Genomic DNA, 16370 nt, shown 5'->3' with positions numbered 1-16370 from the left:
CCTCTACTTAGTAATGCCAGTTCCCAGGAAGGTTGATGGCGCATAAAGCAGCCTTTAAATGCCAGCTTCCTAGTACAAAATCCATGTTATGTATTATTGCTCCCAGTGTAAGAACAGTGCAGGTCATTTTTTTTGGGTCAGTTCACCACAAGTCAGCAGGCATCATGTATTCTGCCCAGACAGCAACCTCATGTTCAATTGTGAGCTAGACTTTCATGTGGAAAACTGACAAAACTGACTACAGATATTTATCAGTTCTGCAACATCATATAGCTTTTATGTTTGTATTTTTATGACCTTTACATAAATGATGCCTACACCAACCACCTATTGTCACAGTGATTGGTAGCAGCAGACCATATCTGGGCTATGAGACGAATACAAATTGGACTCTTGTTGCTCAAATTTACCAATCCAAGGAAAGGCCTTCGCTGCTTAGTATACATCTGCAAGATGAATAAACTACTGACAGAGCTAAAATCAATAGAATCTGTGCTCTGATTCATTGAGTTGATATATTTTTGCCCTCTAGCTATTAAAAAAATCACTTAATGCAGCATGTAGAATTACGCAGGCTTCTTCCAGATTAAAGTCGGCGTGAATCTTTGCTGTTTTTTTTGTTTTTGTTTTTCACATCGTGGCTACATAAAGTAAACAAATCCTGTCCTGAGTCACTGACTTCCTTTTGGATCACGCCGATCACATGAACCCACAGACCGATGTACACTCAGCATGCTGCCTTACAAGATGCACATCGTCAGTTTGAAGCTTTTATTTGCTGTGCTTTTATTTTCTTTAAGATCTGTTCCAAACCAGGTTGATCCTGTGTGTCACTGGGACATTGTCAGCTAAACACAGTAGATGGTAAAGCTGTAAGTGACACCTGTGTTCGCCTGTTAATCTCTGCTTCAGCTTCTCCTTCACCTCCACACTTAAGCCCGATGCTCTTCCCCGCAGTCGGACACTTGCGAGTAGATGTATACGAGTCTCAGGAAGCGCAGTTTGCTCACTCACGTGCTGTTCAGCATCCCAGTGGAGAACCAGAGGATGCTGATGTTGCTCCGCAGCTACCCTTTGGATGCAGCGTTGTGCTTGTACAATGGGGGAAAATGAGTTGTGGACTTGCACTTTTACAAGCTGTATGAGTGATGTCTTGCAGTGTGATGGACTTTATTTAACTGACGTAGCAAAAAAGGAAAAAAAAAAAACAAGAAAAGAGGGGGGAAAAAAAGGCAGAGCTTTAGAGTATTCAAAACTCCCAGCAGAACAACTATAGATCAACCTAACTACACACAATAACTTATAAAACATGTAGAATAATTAAACAGATGAAATAGATATTTCTAAACTATTGTACTACAATGTTTTGATGTGGTTGTATTATCCATCATACCAGTGTTATTGTTGAGATTTTTACTCACTATTTTAGAGCGCATTCTGAGAACTGTCATGGCATGATGATACTAAGGTCTTGGTATATTGTGGGAAAGGTTATGTCTCTTAGTTTGTTAGTATTTGTTTCAGTGTGTCGGGAGTGTCTCCTCTTAGGTTCGCTACTCTAGCTGGGACTAGGCGTGTGAGCCCGGGGAGAGCTGCTCTGATGAACATTTGCTCCTTGTGGCAACAATGGAACACTTTAAATGTGTTAGTGTCACTTATTGATATAGTTTTTTGATTTTTTTTTTTGTTGCCATGCTCATTTGTTTTAAAATGTGTGAACTTGTTTATTACATGTCTAAATAAGAAAATTACAAAATTCAAACACACAAAAAAGCTGCTTTCTTGTGTACACAGCTCTCATTTGTCACTTTGTTGCATGCAGGCAAAGGCATGTTGGGGCTTGCCTTAGCACTCAATATTGTAGTCCTGCACTTTTAATTTGAAAATTCAAATCAAGACTTAAATATTAAACAACCAGCAGCTCTGATGTTGTTATATACATCAGATAAGTAACCTTTTATGTCCCTTAATGAAAATGCAATTGAAGTTCAGGGTTGTCAGTTGCAACCACATCACTAAGGATGATTTGTCACTTAAAGCCACACTGAATCAAAGACACTGAATGAGTCTTTTCAGAGGTGATACCCGTGGAAAGTTGCTGCAGACAGGGGCTGGAGGGGGGAGGGATGGGGGAGAACTCTGCTATTCGCTCCCACCCTTCCCCCAAATGAGGGTCTCGACCTACTGCTTCTGTTGAGCAAGCTGCAACACTAAACACACAAAACATAGATAAGATAAGGAAGTTTGTTGCTGCCGCCTTCAAAATAAAAGTGTAAAGACAGCCACGACCTGTTTCGGAGCATCAAAGCACAGAAAGTGAAACCGCATAAGAAGAAAAGTATAACTTGTAGACTTGCAAGTACATTTGTCCAGTTTTTAGTGTCGAAATCGGCTGTGATGCACACTCAAAACATAGTGTAAGTTTTTCAACTTAAATTGTTTCCCAAGAGGTCTTATTAGCCATGCTTTCAAGTTAGTTATTTAAACATGAATAAATAAAAATATTGATTGCCTTTTTAGTTAAGCAAGATTCTGACAATAAGCTACTGTGTCCAAGTTGAAGAATGTCATTTTGTTGGACATAAAGAGAAACTGTGCTCTGAATTGTTCTTTGTGTTCGTCAAGATGGCTCTGAAGTTACCTATTTCCACATTTTTCTAAGTGTACTGTAAAAAAAAAAATTACGCAGGTTAGATCAGATAAATCCTTATACATACAGTATCCAGTAAATAAATAAAAGGATCAGAACGGCATATATATAATATACTCAGAATTTTTAATTTTAATAATAGTATTATACTGAGTCAGAATAAATAATAAAAAGTCTTGCTATATACATCAAATCATATATTGTCTTCTTATTTTATTTTCTTAACATGAGCATAAAGTCAGATAAGTAAGACTTTTGACTGTTCTCCACAAACCTTTAATAAAGGTATAAAAACAACAACAACACCCCCTCCCCCCCAAAGAAAAAACAAAACAAACCACCGCCAGAGGGCGTAATTGGTGCTGGAATGAGTTTAATTTTGTAAATCCCCGCCGGAAGTGCGTTACCGCGGCGTCTAGCTTAGCGGTCTATGATTAAATGCTAGTTTCTGTGTAATGATTTCAGCTCCGAGTTGCGTTTTGAAACTGTATAATGCGGCGGTACATGCGTGCACTGATGCTGTGCATGGTGTTTGCCGTGTTTTCGGGCTTGTATGTTTACAGCAGGCTCTTTTACTCGGACGTGGCCGCCAGAAGAAACGGAGCAAAGAAGATTCTCATCCCACTGAGAGCGTCTGGAGCCAGGCGAGGGGTCACGGATAAAAACGCACTCTCGATCAATTGGTAGGATTTTCAATGTTTTAATAAATCGAAACAAAGCTTGTAGTTGTGCTTCACGGGACAAGCTGTAAAACTCAGAAAGCATGCGTCGGTACTCATGTGTAATCACTAAGGCTATGAACAGGAATGCGACTGATTAGTCGGTCATAGGGAAGCTAAACAAGTAAATATTTAGACATGCTGCACAGTACCTGCTTAGGTTTGCACTTTAACGTGCAGGTCTCATGTATAAAAGATATGTCAGTGATGCAGGATCTGTGTAAACCACACATTGTGTGTCCCACAGCCATATCTTTGGCAAATGAATTAAAAAATGTGCTAGTACAAAAATATCTGACGTAGCCTAAATGTGTGTTTTTATCACGCTGCTTTAAATCAACATGGTGTCCACACATGGCTGTGTTCAGGTTTGGGCAGAGTAAAGGAAGAGAAAAGTGGGTACTTCATACTAAATTGATTAAACATCTGAATAACGTGTTGATATTTTCTGTCACAGATTTATCTGAATAATCACAATTTCTACTTGTTCCCAGAAAATAATGGGGGGAAAGGCTCAGGATACGTTTTAGATAGCGTCTTTGCATATTTAATCCAGCAGAGGGCGCCAAATACTGTTGTACAGCGTAGTGGTTTAAGTATCCCAGCCTGAAGCACAATTTTTGGGGGGATTTTATTTTCTATTAAGGGGGTTAGAAAATACATTTTGAAACACGTTTTTTAGTCCAGAATTTAAAAGTTTCTTTCACATAAGAGAAAGAAAGGGACAGTTCTTCACCGTAGTGACAAATGACTACTTTGGGGATTTATTCACGATTAGAATTACTGGGTGCAGTTAAATACAGGCATGGCTTAAAACAACTACAGTGTGAGTGCTCTAGAGAGATCAAGTCACACTCACTAAATCCTCCACCCTTTGCACTAAAGGAATATAATAAATACTAGCTTGCCTCCTATATGGTAAGTTTATTACTGTTATAGGACTCAGATCATCTTGCCCAAAATATCTCGAGTGTGGCTCTGCCCGAGTGTAACGCACCTCCAATTACGTCTTCTCCCTCAGGTACATCATGCGTCAGCAGGCTCAGCAGGAGGCTGCTGGTACCAGGCCTGAGCCTCCCATGCACTTGGCTGTGGTGGCCTGCGGGGAGAGGCTGGAGGAGACGCTCACCATGATTAAGTCTGCTGTGCTCTTCAGCGTCAAGCGCCTCCATCTGCACATCTTTGCAGACGATCAGCTTCACGCCGGCTTCATTGAAGCTGTGAGTGGGTAACTTTGCTTTTGAAGCGTAACAATGAAACCTAACATTGGTAGCCATTTCTGTTGAGTGCTGATGATTACGAATGCCATATTGTGCATTACTTCAGGTAGCAAAACCAGTGCATTCATATCTGTGTTCCAGTTGGAGTCGTGGCCTGGTTTTATTCGCTACAGGTTCAGCTACAGAGTCTACTCCATCAGGTTCCCCAATGAGAATGCAGCGGAGTGGAAGAAACTCTTCAAACCCTGCGCTTCACAGCGACTCTTCTTACCTGTAAGCTGTAATATTATTTTAATTCTGAAGAGTGAAGTTGAAAAATGTATTCGTAGTGATTTTTATTTTGGATTACTTCAAGTCTGTGAAGTATGCTTTTCTGCACTTACATGAGCATCACAAATATTCCGTCTTTTGTCCTTTCCCAGCTCATCTTAGAGGACGTTGACTCTATTGTGTATGTGGACTCAGACATCCTCTTCCTGCAGCCGGTGGACCTCTTGTGGAGGTTCCTGTCTGACTTTAATTCTTCTCAGCTGGCTGCTATGGCTCCAGAGCACGAGGAGCCCCGCATCGCCTGGTACAATCGCTTTGCCCGTCACCCGTTCTACGGCAGGACGGGCATCAACTCAGGGGTCATGCTCATGAATCTGACACGTATGAGGAGCATGTTCTTTAAGGTGAGGTTGTATCGGTGTATTACCTTTCGTGACCACAAGATGTCCTCCTTCTCTAGTGGATTTGCACTCAAGTCCATGAAAGTGCCAGTGCGAACCTCCCTGCACCAAAACTGTAAATATAATCGTGTTGTGTGTGTGTGTGTGTGTGTGTGCTTGTCTGTGTTGACAGAATGACATGACATCAGTGGGGCTGCGCTGGGAAGAGCTCCTGATGCCTCTACTCCAGAAATATAAACTGAACATAACATGGGGAGACCAGGACCTACTAAATATCATTTTCCACTATAACCCTGGTATGACTGCACGCATTTAGACACACACTAAGTTACTAATTCACAGCATATCGTATCTGTAAAAGTGTACAGAATACCAAGTTTGTGCCTCCTTTGTCATCTGCTTCTGTCTGCAGAGTCCTTGCTGGAGTTTCCGTGCCAGTGGAACTATCGCCCGGATCACTGCATCTATGGCAGCAACTGTGCCTCAGCTGAGGAGGATGGCATCTACATACTCCATGGAAACAGAGGAGTTTACCACGACTACAAACAGCCTACTTTCAGGGCTGTTTACGAAGCCATAAAAAAGGTCAGCATGCCATGGTGTGTTTTTGGATTATGTGAGTGTTACTGGGATATTTATGCTGCTCAGAAAAATTAAAGGAACAATCGTGGTATGGTATAAATATGTGAGTGTACCAGCATGTCAGTGAAACTTCTGGATATTGATCTGGTCAGTTAAGTAGAGGGGGTCGGTTGCTCCTTTTTCATTAACGCAAATCAGTTTCAACTGCTTTGTGTTAATGAAAAAGGAGCAACAATGAGACAACCATGAAAAGAAATGGTTTCACAGGTGGAGGCTGCTGATAATTTTCCTTCCTTATCCTTTCTGAATATTCTTTCACTTGTTTTGTGTTTGGCTAGTATCAGTGTCACTGCTGCTAGCTTGAGGTGATACCTAGACCCTACAGACGTTGCACAGGTATTCCAGTTCTTCCAGAAAGGCACATCAATAGGTGCCTTTGCCAGAGGGTTTGCTGTGTCTTGCAGCACTCTCTCAAGAGCATAGAGAAGATTCTAGGAGACAGGCGGTTACTCTAGGAGAGATGAACTGGGCCGTAGAAGGCCCTTAATCAATCAATCAACAGGACCAGTATCTGCTGTTTTGTGCAAGGAGGAGCGGGATAAGCACTGCTAGAGCTGCAAAATGTAAATGTCTCTGACCAAACAACATGAGCCTGGTCTGTCGGTGCCGTGCCATTTGCCATAGAATACCGGGATTAGCAGGTCCACCACTGCCGACCTGTGCATTTCACAGATGAGAGCATGTTCACCCTGAACACACATGACAGACGTGAAAGGGTCTAGAAACAGAAGCGGCAAAAGACAGTCGTGTGTGTGTGTGTGTGTGTGTGTGTGTGTATGGTTTTAGGGGTTTTAACAACACACAGTGATTATATACTTTTTAAATCAAAATCAAATCACTTTTATTGTCACATCACATGTGCAGGTACACTGGTACAGTACATGCGAGTGAAATTCTTGTGTGCGAGCTTCACAAGCAACAGAGGTGTGTAAAAATACGAAAGACAGATATTGTTAGTGGAAGACAAATGGATAAGTTTACATTCATATGACGGAATGAAAAGCAGCAAAAAGCTAATTTCAAAGTGTCCCAGCTTTAAAAAGTGACTTGTTGAACCTTTTCAACGTATTGTAGCTGCAATTTAGCGCAACGTCTGATGGAAAGCCCTTTTATAGCCCCTCTGAACCCAGAGACACACCTCGTGCCCTGATTTGTTCCTCTCCTTGATGAGATTTCAGATTGGTGTTGACCCTAAAGACTAAAAGTGCTGGTGACTTCAGATTGTCTGCATTGGAAGACACAAATCTCCACCACTGGCAGAAGGTTGGAGGAAAGCTAATTTCTCCCACGAGGATGTTTATGGGTTGCTTACCAGCAGTGTAATGATATTGACGACATGAGTGGCATTTACTTAATGAAGCCATCAACACTGGGAGCCTCATTGCTTTCCTATTGAACATAGATCAGCGTAATGCCTTATCTATACCTTATCCTTGGCCTGCAGTTAAGACTGTGGCTTTCCAGGACAGGATCAATTATGGCAGTAGACACATTAACCAGCACTGTATGTGCAGGTGGAGACACCCACTCATTCTGCACAATACTTTTATAGATTTAAGTCTGGTTTGCCAGAAGGATGCAAGAGTATGGATTAGTCTTGTGTGCGTTTAGTAGTTCCTGAAAAAACATTTCATGCTTTGAGCTTGTTGTACAGCTACACTTCATAGTAGCAGGACAGTACCATGTGCATATACCAAGAAATGTATGCAAGTATGTATTGTCACAGTCACTGTTGTGAAAGCAGAAGCGCAGCGTTATCCCTGCAGGGTTGTGCTGATGGACGGTGATGTCAGGGACAGACGACCCCAGTCAAGGCAGCTTTTATCAAATTTCTTATCAAAACCTCCACAGTGGAAGTGCCACACTCCCCTGAGCTGTTGGAGAAGCTTTTCTGGTTGAACAGCACGTGATGAATGAATACTAATACAGAGCAGGTGTGCAGTCAGGTGACTTGGGGCTGAGGCACAGTGATGATCGCTAGGGAAACGGTGAGAAAAGGCAGGTTCTGACGGTGCCTTTACTTTGAAATTTCAGGATGTTATTTACAAGACAAACTGTGGCTCAGAAGGAGCAGCAAGAATGAGAGCGTACGTCATACCCTCTAAATATGAGTGAGTTTGTAGACGTAGACAATAATAACAGCAGTCACATTGTGAGATGACTGCAGGACTACTACAATAGACCAATTTTCATCTCTCACATTTTGTGCCCAGGAACCACTGGGTTATGCAACTCGTGTATATATAAGCAGCTACACAGCAGGACAAAGGCTCCTGAATGCATCATTTGTGCTAATGCTAAAACGAATGATTTACTTCTTTCCCCCTTTTTTTTTTGGTTAATATTTTAACCAGGATCTTTATTCTAGCAGTTAATATTCCCAATAAACCGGAGACGGTGTGTGTAAGTCAATGTCCATGCTCTGCATCCACACACAAAGAAGCGAGGGTACGGCCCCTCCCCTGCCTCCAACACAGCACATCGGCCTGTCTGTCGTAAAGCATCTCCTCCCTCCCGCCGCTGCAAAAAAAAGCTGCGCCCAGGAAGCAGCAGTTAAATTTTTACAGCTGGTGGCACTTTTAGAGTTGGAGTGTGCGCACCAGCAGCGCCCCATCAGCCGCACAAAATCAATACACCCAACTGTAAATGCAACTTTATGAGCAGCGGGTGTGTATAAGTATGCGCTCATAAAAACCTCTTGCTCTTTGTGACCGAATATCAGACCCAACTGCAAGTAAATGAGCTGGCATAAAAAAATGGTAATTCCCCATTGATTTCCTCAGAGTATTGTAAAGGGCCCTTCATTATTGGGAAGACATGAAATTCTTCCTCTAATCCCTGGCTGTTACTGGATTGTAAGCCTATAGCATAAAACTGACCCCCATCAACACCCAGCGGTTTATGTGCAAGCCTGGCTGACCAATCAGATTTGGAGTCCCTCATGATTGAAGCTGATTTAGTTTTTAATGTGTCTAAGGAAACACATCTTCTGAGCACAAATTCAGCTCAGCACACCACTTTGCTCGCTTACTTACTTGGGAAATCTGATCAGTTCTGCTGCTTCTCGTTTCACGTTTCTGAGCCAACTGCAGAGCCATAAGGACACTAGCATACTTAAGAAACAGAAATGGGATAGTGTAAGTTATTTTGCCTGCGTGTTGGACACAAAGGTCTCCATTACATGTGAAATGCCAAATTTGATATTGAGCTTTGATTCACACAAAGAGAGTGTTCTTTAGTTTTTAGTGTTTTTTATGTTCTTTAGGCTTTTGTTCAAGAGGGAGAAATTAAATGAAACATGCGTTCCTCCTCTGGCTTTCTGTATATGCAGGGAGGTTTGCGCTCCTCGCTTTATGCTTTCCATATATTGGATTGGACAGGCAGAGAGGTCATAGAATACAGAACAGACTGCAGATTGAAATATCACGCGTCTTTTCTTTGTCGTGGTCCAAGCTGAAACAGATTAAAGCTTTGGAATTTAACTCAAAGTTAAGCTGAAAACACAAAGCCAGACTTAACGAAAGGCCTGTTTTGTCGTTGCAGTACATTTTCGGCACAGACCCTGTGACGTCTTTGGTGGAGCCTTTAGAAGAGGAACTGTTAAAAACGACACACACTTATTGTGGTAAATCACACTCACTCTTTACGAAGAGACTGAGGAACAGTGTGGCAAAGATCAACAGGAAAACTCGGGAGCGGTGACGAACCTGAAGGACAATGACGGGACACGGACTCTAATGAGTGAAACTTTGTCATCAGCTGCTTCAGTTGAGGCAGCTGGGCTAGTCTTAGACTGAGACTAATGACTGCTCAGCTCTTGTAAACCACCAAGAGTGACGCAAAAGCTCTAAAATGGACTACAATGTAGAACAGGCCAGACGGGCTTGTAACAAAGCTCTGATCTTGGCCGCAGATTGAAACAAGGACTTCGCTTTTTTTTTTTCCTTTCATGAATTTTTAAAATTGAGAACAGAAGATTTTTTTTTTTTATTCCATATTGGAGAATTTATTTTGAACCTTGTGAGCCACAAGAGAAAATAATCTCATCAAAACTGGACAAAAAGGCTTTCTGCAGCGCTCAGTTGGAGAGGCACATGCACTGGACCACTTTTCTTTTTTTTTGTTCAGCTTCCAGAAACCACTCAGCAGTTATTTATGAGAAAGGACCATGGAAAAAAAATAAATGCGTACAATGTACTGAAAGCGTGTGTCAGTATACACATGATGGAAATGTGAGTTTAAAAATGGGGTGAAATAGCTGTCTAAATATATATTAGCATATAGTTGTGCTGAAATAATTCTGGTGACTGTGCAAATAAGCTGTGAGCTCTTTCCTGATGCCAAAGTATTTGTTTGTTTGTTTTAAATAGTTTTTGCACTGCTGTGTGTTTTTTATATAAAAAAAATTTTTATTGTTCAAATTTAAAATGTTATAACTGCGAGTGTGTATGTGAGTGTGACGGTTTTGTGACAGTAATGTGCGTCATTGTTTTGTTATGTTCAAAATAAAAATGGATAAAGATCATTTCAGCTTGCGACCACTAGAGGGCAGCAGTTTTTCATGTGTTCACTAGTGCCTGTAGAAGAAGTTTACCCTTTGATGGGGAGAATATCAAGTAAACTGCCATAAAGCAATATTAAATAACTCATGAGTCTGGAATGTAAGTTTCTTGGTATTATTTAATAGGAAGACAAATTCAAGCATCTTACGTTACGTTTAATTTTTAGCCGTATAAGGCACTTGTCAGCTCTGCCCGTCTCAGTTGAAAAAGTGATTCCAAGGCTTCTTCGGACAGATCGATGGACTTGCCAATAATCTATAAACTGGCCTTCCGAGATGCTGCACTGGCCCTGCCTCAGTATCTGAGGTGCTCATAAAGTGTAAGTGATGGCCCAATAATACAGCTCTATAGATGTCTGTCTGTTATACGGAGATGAGTTTATGCTTATTCCCATTAGGCAGGGGCATACAATTGTCCATTTATAGCCTGAGAGGTAGTTTGATTTATTGCACCAGAGATATCCTTCATTTATCACAATACATCCTAGAGCTTATCAATTACCTTTATTGACCTGTGTGCTTAAATGCAACACGTAACAGTGCCGGGTCCCCAGAGAGACCGAGGGAGAGGGGGAAGACAATGGCTCGAACCGAGCACCATCTTGAAAAATTCAATATCGTCCATCTTCCAAGGTTTCATTTTCCCGAAACTGCGTGTTTTATATCATAATAAATAACTCTGGTTTTATGTCTTTTTGTGCTCATTGCGGATGGGAAGAGAAACTATTTAAATATGTGACCTCCAGTGTTCAGAGTGGTTCGAGTGGAAGATGCAGAGGGGAAAAAAATGGGCACATCGCAAAATAATTAGATGTGTCTGTTTGCGATGGACAAAAAGAGAAATAATGGGGAGGCAGGGAGGGGTGAATCCAGGTAAGGTCGGCCATTTTTCGCTACTGTCACAGGACAAAATGTTGAAGAGGAGAGATGAGTGCACTGCAGGAGGACAGAGAAAAGGTTGATGGAGTGTGTTGGTGATGAAAGAAAAGAACGAGGCTGTCATAGCCAATACAGCAATTAGAGCACTTTGTTGCTTCAGAGCTTTATCTTCTGAAGGTTTTTTTTCTTCTTCTTTTGCTTGACAACAGAGTTGAACCTCAAAATAGTATCATCAAAAGAAAAAAAGAGAAGCAGATTCAGAGAGAAACATATTTCAGGTATATGGGCTGTCTCATGGAAGAAACAACACACTGTTTACTAATTGCATCTCTTAACCAGCACAAAAGCACAGTATCCTACATTTCCCTAAACATCCGATGAGCTGTTGGGTTACCCTACGTGCTGGAAGTTGTACTTATGAGGATTTATAGATAGACGTTAGATAAAGGTTCACAAGAACAGTCTGCTGTAAATTAGGCAAATTTTGCTGCTGATCTGTTTGCTATGTGTGGATGGAGGAAGAGACACTAAAGCCCATTTCAAACTAGTGCACGTTACCATGAAAGAATCTGACTGCATCTAAATATGTTAATTACATGTTTGAATGAGCCGTGTAGGTCACTGTTGGCATTTACATCAGTTTCAGGACTTCACAATTAACGTCTCATTAATTGATACACACGAGATTCCAGTGATAGATGACTCTTGTGTGTCTTTGTGAGTCTCTCAACCCACCAAAATGCCATAAACAGCAATGAGGCTTGTATTATTACTAATCTTGCATTAACATGCACATCTTATCCAACTGGCAAAGTTACTTATTTGCCAGCAGCACTGTAAATTTGTAAATTTTTGGTATTGGTAGTTTAAAAGTGAGAGGACTCCCTTTCTAATAAGCATGTGTGGAATTGGGGGATAGAACAGCTGTTTTGCACCTATGGCACTGTGGCTCTCCATCAGTGTGGGTATGTCTGAATGAGGCTTTGAGAATTGTTAACGTAAAAATAAGATAAATCTGAATGACAGACTGATGAAAAGGGCTTTAGAGTCTGCAGCTGCTGTGATATTTCGGTCTTGGACTGTAGTGATGAATGACACACCAACACTCAGAGACCTGCGCAAGGCTTCAAAAGTCTGATGTGATGTGCCTGCTCATACAGGACCACAGATTAGGAGTCACTTGTGATCAGAGTTAACCGAAGAAACAAGGACATCCAGCTTGGAGAAACATAACAATGTACACAACTGTTAATCTTCAGAAGCTTCAGAGTTTATACGTTTATTCTGGCATTTTCACTGAAAAAGAAATCACAAAAAATAAATAGTGAATAGAGCACTTCTGAAAGTTTTTAAAAGTTCACTGTAGCTCAAACCCCCACCACCGTTATGGGATTTATTTGGTTTTCACTTTTTTTGCCTTACCACTGGTTACCGAAAGTTCATAATTATTCAATACACTTTATTAAAGCAATATTTAAATGGCCTGTATTTGTATAGCGCTTTACACTACCACTCATTCACACACTGGTGATGGCAAGCTACATTGTAGCCACAGCCACCCTGGGGCGCACTGACAGAGGCGAGGCTGCCGGACACTGGCGCCACCGGGCCCTCTGACCACCACCAGTAGGCAACGGGTGAAGTGTCTTGCCCAAGGACACAACGACCGAGACTGTCCAAGCCGGGGCTCGAACCGGCAACCTTCGCGATACAAGGCGAACTCCCAACTCTTGAGCCACGAAGTCAAGAAGTCATCCATCCCATGCATCAATCCATCCATTTTCCCATCCATGCTCCATCCATCCATCCATCTGTCCATCCATGGTCCATCTGCCCGTGCTGCATCATCCATTCATCCGTCCATCCGTCAAAGCATGCAGGAAGCTACATGGCATGATTCAGTAGCTTGCAGAACCAACTTTGGCAGCAGTAACTTGAATTTATTGTTTATATACAACGTTATCAGCCTCTCACATTGTTGTGGAGGAATTTTGGCCCTTTGTTTGATTGAGGTTTGCAGGCATTACTTATTCACAGCTTTCTTAAGGTCCTGCCACAGCATTTCAATCGGGTTGTGGTCTGGACTTTGGGTGGACCTCTGTAGTACCTTGATTTGTTCCTCTTTTTTTGGCCATTCTGTTGTAGATTTGCTGCTGAGACAGTTGTCCTGTTGCATGATCCACTTTTATCAAGCGTTAGCTGTCAGACAGATGTCCTTACATTTGGTCCTCGAATACTTTGATATACACAGGAGTTCATAGTCAGATCTGTGTATTTGGTCCAGGTCCTATGCTGCAATGTAGGGTCTTGTGTTTTGATCAGATCCAACTTTGCAAATCTAAGTGCTGCCATGTTCTTTTTAGAGAATAGGCTTTCTCCTGGCAACCCTTCCAAACCAGCCTACTTGTCCAGCCTTTTTCTCAATATACTGTCATGAAGTTGAACGTAGCTCTTGGTTTTTTGCAGTTTCTCTGAGCATTGCACCTTGGACTGCACATGACTGTAAATACCATGAAAAATCTAGGGTATTAATAGTGACATAGTTAAATTACTTTAACTACTACTAATTTGCTGAACTACCATGTAATGTTGCTTTGATTATAAGTTCATGTGTCGTATCTTTAAGTCGTGCACAAGTTTGCGTAAATCCTTTAAAGATGAGACGAGTTTGCTTAAGTTTCTAGGTAAAGTCAACTTAATTTAATCTATAATATTAAGTTAATATTAACTTAAAGTAATCATGCCTTTCTATTGTGTTTATTAATACTCATTTGTCCATAAACACCTAAAGAAACAAAAGAAATCATCACGTTTTGGAGCATTTCTTACTGTTGAGGGTTTTGTTTTTAAGTTTTGCTCTTTTCTTATACTTATGAAATCTGGCATACAGTATATGGATACATAACGTACACATATTCAAACATGTACGCACAGCAAACAAACACAACATTGCTGCTATACTATGTGCAACTCCTGCTCCCCACATTGGAGACGTATACGTGCACCGCTGGATTGCACAGCAGGGTGCCATTTAAATCTAACGGGGCTTACATAGAACTCTCGCAAGACATGAGAGAGAGAAAGAGCGCATTACTAAGCCAAGATGTTCCCCACAAGAAGCATGTCATGTCTTACGCTTATTTACGCGCGTGCAACTCCAGGGTGCGTTTGATGCCCAGTGCGATAGAGTATGACATCTCCTCTCACACTGACGCTGAATTTGTTCCACTGATAGAGAGTGAGGGGAATTTCTGCAGATTGGTTCATTTTCTTCACGGCTTATTTGCAGTGTGTGTTTGTCAGATTCGACATAGTAAATGCCACGAAGCCAAGCCAAATGATGCCTATCCAGGCCTGTGAGAGACTGTGTTGTGCTCAAGGGAGCCAGCATTTGGGATTCTCCCACCAATATTAAGTTGTCAGCCAAAAGTGATCCTACTGCTTGTTTTTGTCCTTAAAACAGTTTCTGGCTTTTATTTTTTATCCTTTCATTTTGCACTCATATCTCCGATTCTGTCTTTTCTTCTCACATGCCTAAATTCCTATCCTTAGCCGTTTTTTCGACAAGGATCCACCTTTGAAATCCTCTGCAGTTTCTCATGCCTGACTTCTTTTTTCCCGTACCCATCGGAGAGCACACAAACTGTCCAGCTGTACTCTGAATACAAATATCCGATCCGATCGAACACAGTGATTTTGAAGAATAGGCAACAGAATTCAAAGAGTTTGTTACAGGAGTTTTTCTCTCTGAGCATTTCAAGAACAACAGCGTGAGTCTACCTCAGCCTTGGGCATACGAGCTCCTTCAGTTTGTAGTCAACCACGGACGCACAAATGAGCCAAAACAAGGTTGCAACAGTAGGGCAAACAACGACCAAACCCAAGGACAATGACAGCACCTTATTGTTCTTTCGAAGCATGTGAGGTTTTTGGGATGAGCTTTCAACAAATTGGATGTTCATTGTGGATTTGAAGTGTTTCCAAAAGCCGAATTTACAAAATATAGAATCTAGAAAAGGTTTTAAAAGCAATGACAGGAAATGTCAGATATTTTGTGAAAATGCACTCACTTGCTTGGATTGTAATTAAAATGAAGCTACTGTTAGCAAATGGGTAACTTTGCTTATGAAATGTAATTTTTGTGAAATACTGCACGTACAAATAAGCTACACATTTACAGTAGAGACAGGAAATGTTAGAAATAGTGTCATGAATCTCTCAGCAAAGAATAGTATTCCCCAAAATGCTGACTGTTCCTTTTAATCTGACTGCAGAAGCGTACAGGTAGAGGATTATTGCTAATAAAAACTGTTATAGAGCATTGTTTTTTCTGCAGTGAATGGGAGCACCGAGGTGCATATTTGTATGTACTTGAATTCACACGTGAAACACATACACCCACATACACGCAGACCCCATCTGCTCTTCCTTGACTATATATCACATACAAAACTTACAGCCAAAGCATGGAGAGGGCTCAGAGATGGAGAGGCTGACATCAGAAATGAGAGTGACCCTGCCGCTTTTATATCTCAACACACCCTGACCCTCCTCCTCTTTTCCCTGCTGCATCCCTATCTTACAACAATAGATTTCCCATTACTACTCCCTCCTTCGCTCCATCTCTCAATCATGCTCTCTACAATATTTAGCCCTGGAGGGATCCGATTCAGAATGCTTCTATGTGTGGACATACAGGTGTGGCCATTTGAATATTTTTCCTTATGGGAAGAAAAAAATTCCGGAAGCGTGCGCATGTGCACGTGCAGTACAAGCATGTGTGTGTGGTGCAAAGCCTTTATTGTACTCCATAAGCTCAGCACTTATCTTTCCTCTTCTCCTCTTTTTATCCAAGTCTCCATACACTCTCTCTTTATCTCACACACACACACACACACACACACACACACACACACACACACGCGCGCACACACACACACCAGGCTCAGTTGCCAATCACCTTAACAAATAATAAAAATTAACAAAATTTGCAACACACCACAACAGAGCTTGAGCTGAATCTCATCG

At 41.5% G+C, this 16370-nt stretch overlaps 1 protein-coding gene across 1 annotated transcript; it reads left to right on the top strand.

Annotated features, from left to right (window-relative positions):
• The first annotated feature begins 2977 nt into the window (after positions 1-2977).
• Positions 2978-10273, top strand: gxylt1b (glucoside xylosyltransferase 1b). Its single transcript, XM_005725218.2, has 7 exons — positions 2978-3333; positions 4391-4589; positions 4731-4862; positions 5012-5263; positions 5433-5556; positions 5673-5845; positions 9446-10273. The coding sequence occupies exons 1-7, from the start codon at positions 3143-3145 to the stop codon at positions 9602-9604; spliced, it is 1230 nt and encodes a 409-aa protein (XP_005725275.1). The 5' UTR covers positions 2978-3142; the 3' UTR covers positions 9605-10273.
• Positions 10274-16370: the final 6097 nt, after the last annotated feature.

The sequence above is a fragment of the Pundamilia nyererei genome, unplaced genomic scaffold (genome assembly GCF_000239375.1).
Source record: "Pundamilia nyererei isolate P.nyererei 1_Seehausen unplaced genomic scaffold, PunNye1.0 scaffold00014, whole genome shotgun sequence".
Classification (NCBI taxonomy): domain Eukaryota; kingdom Metazoa; phylum Chordata; class Actinopteri; order Cichliformes; family Cichlidae; genus Pundamilia; species Pundamilia nyererei.
Note: the sequence above shows the minus strand (reverse complement) of the source record. Positions and strands in the feature narration are given on the sequence as shown.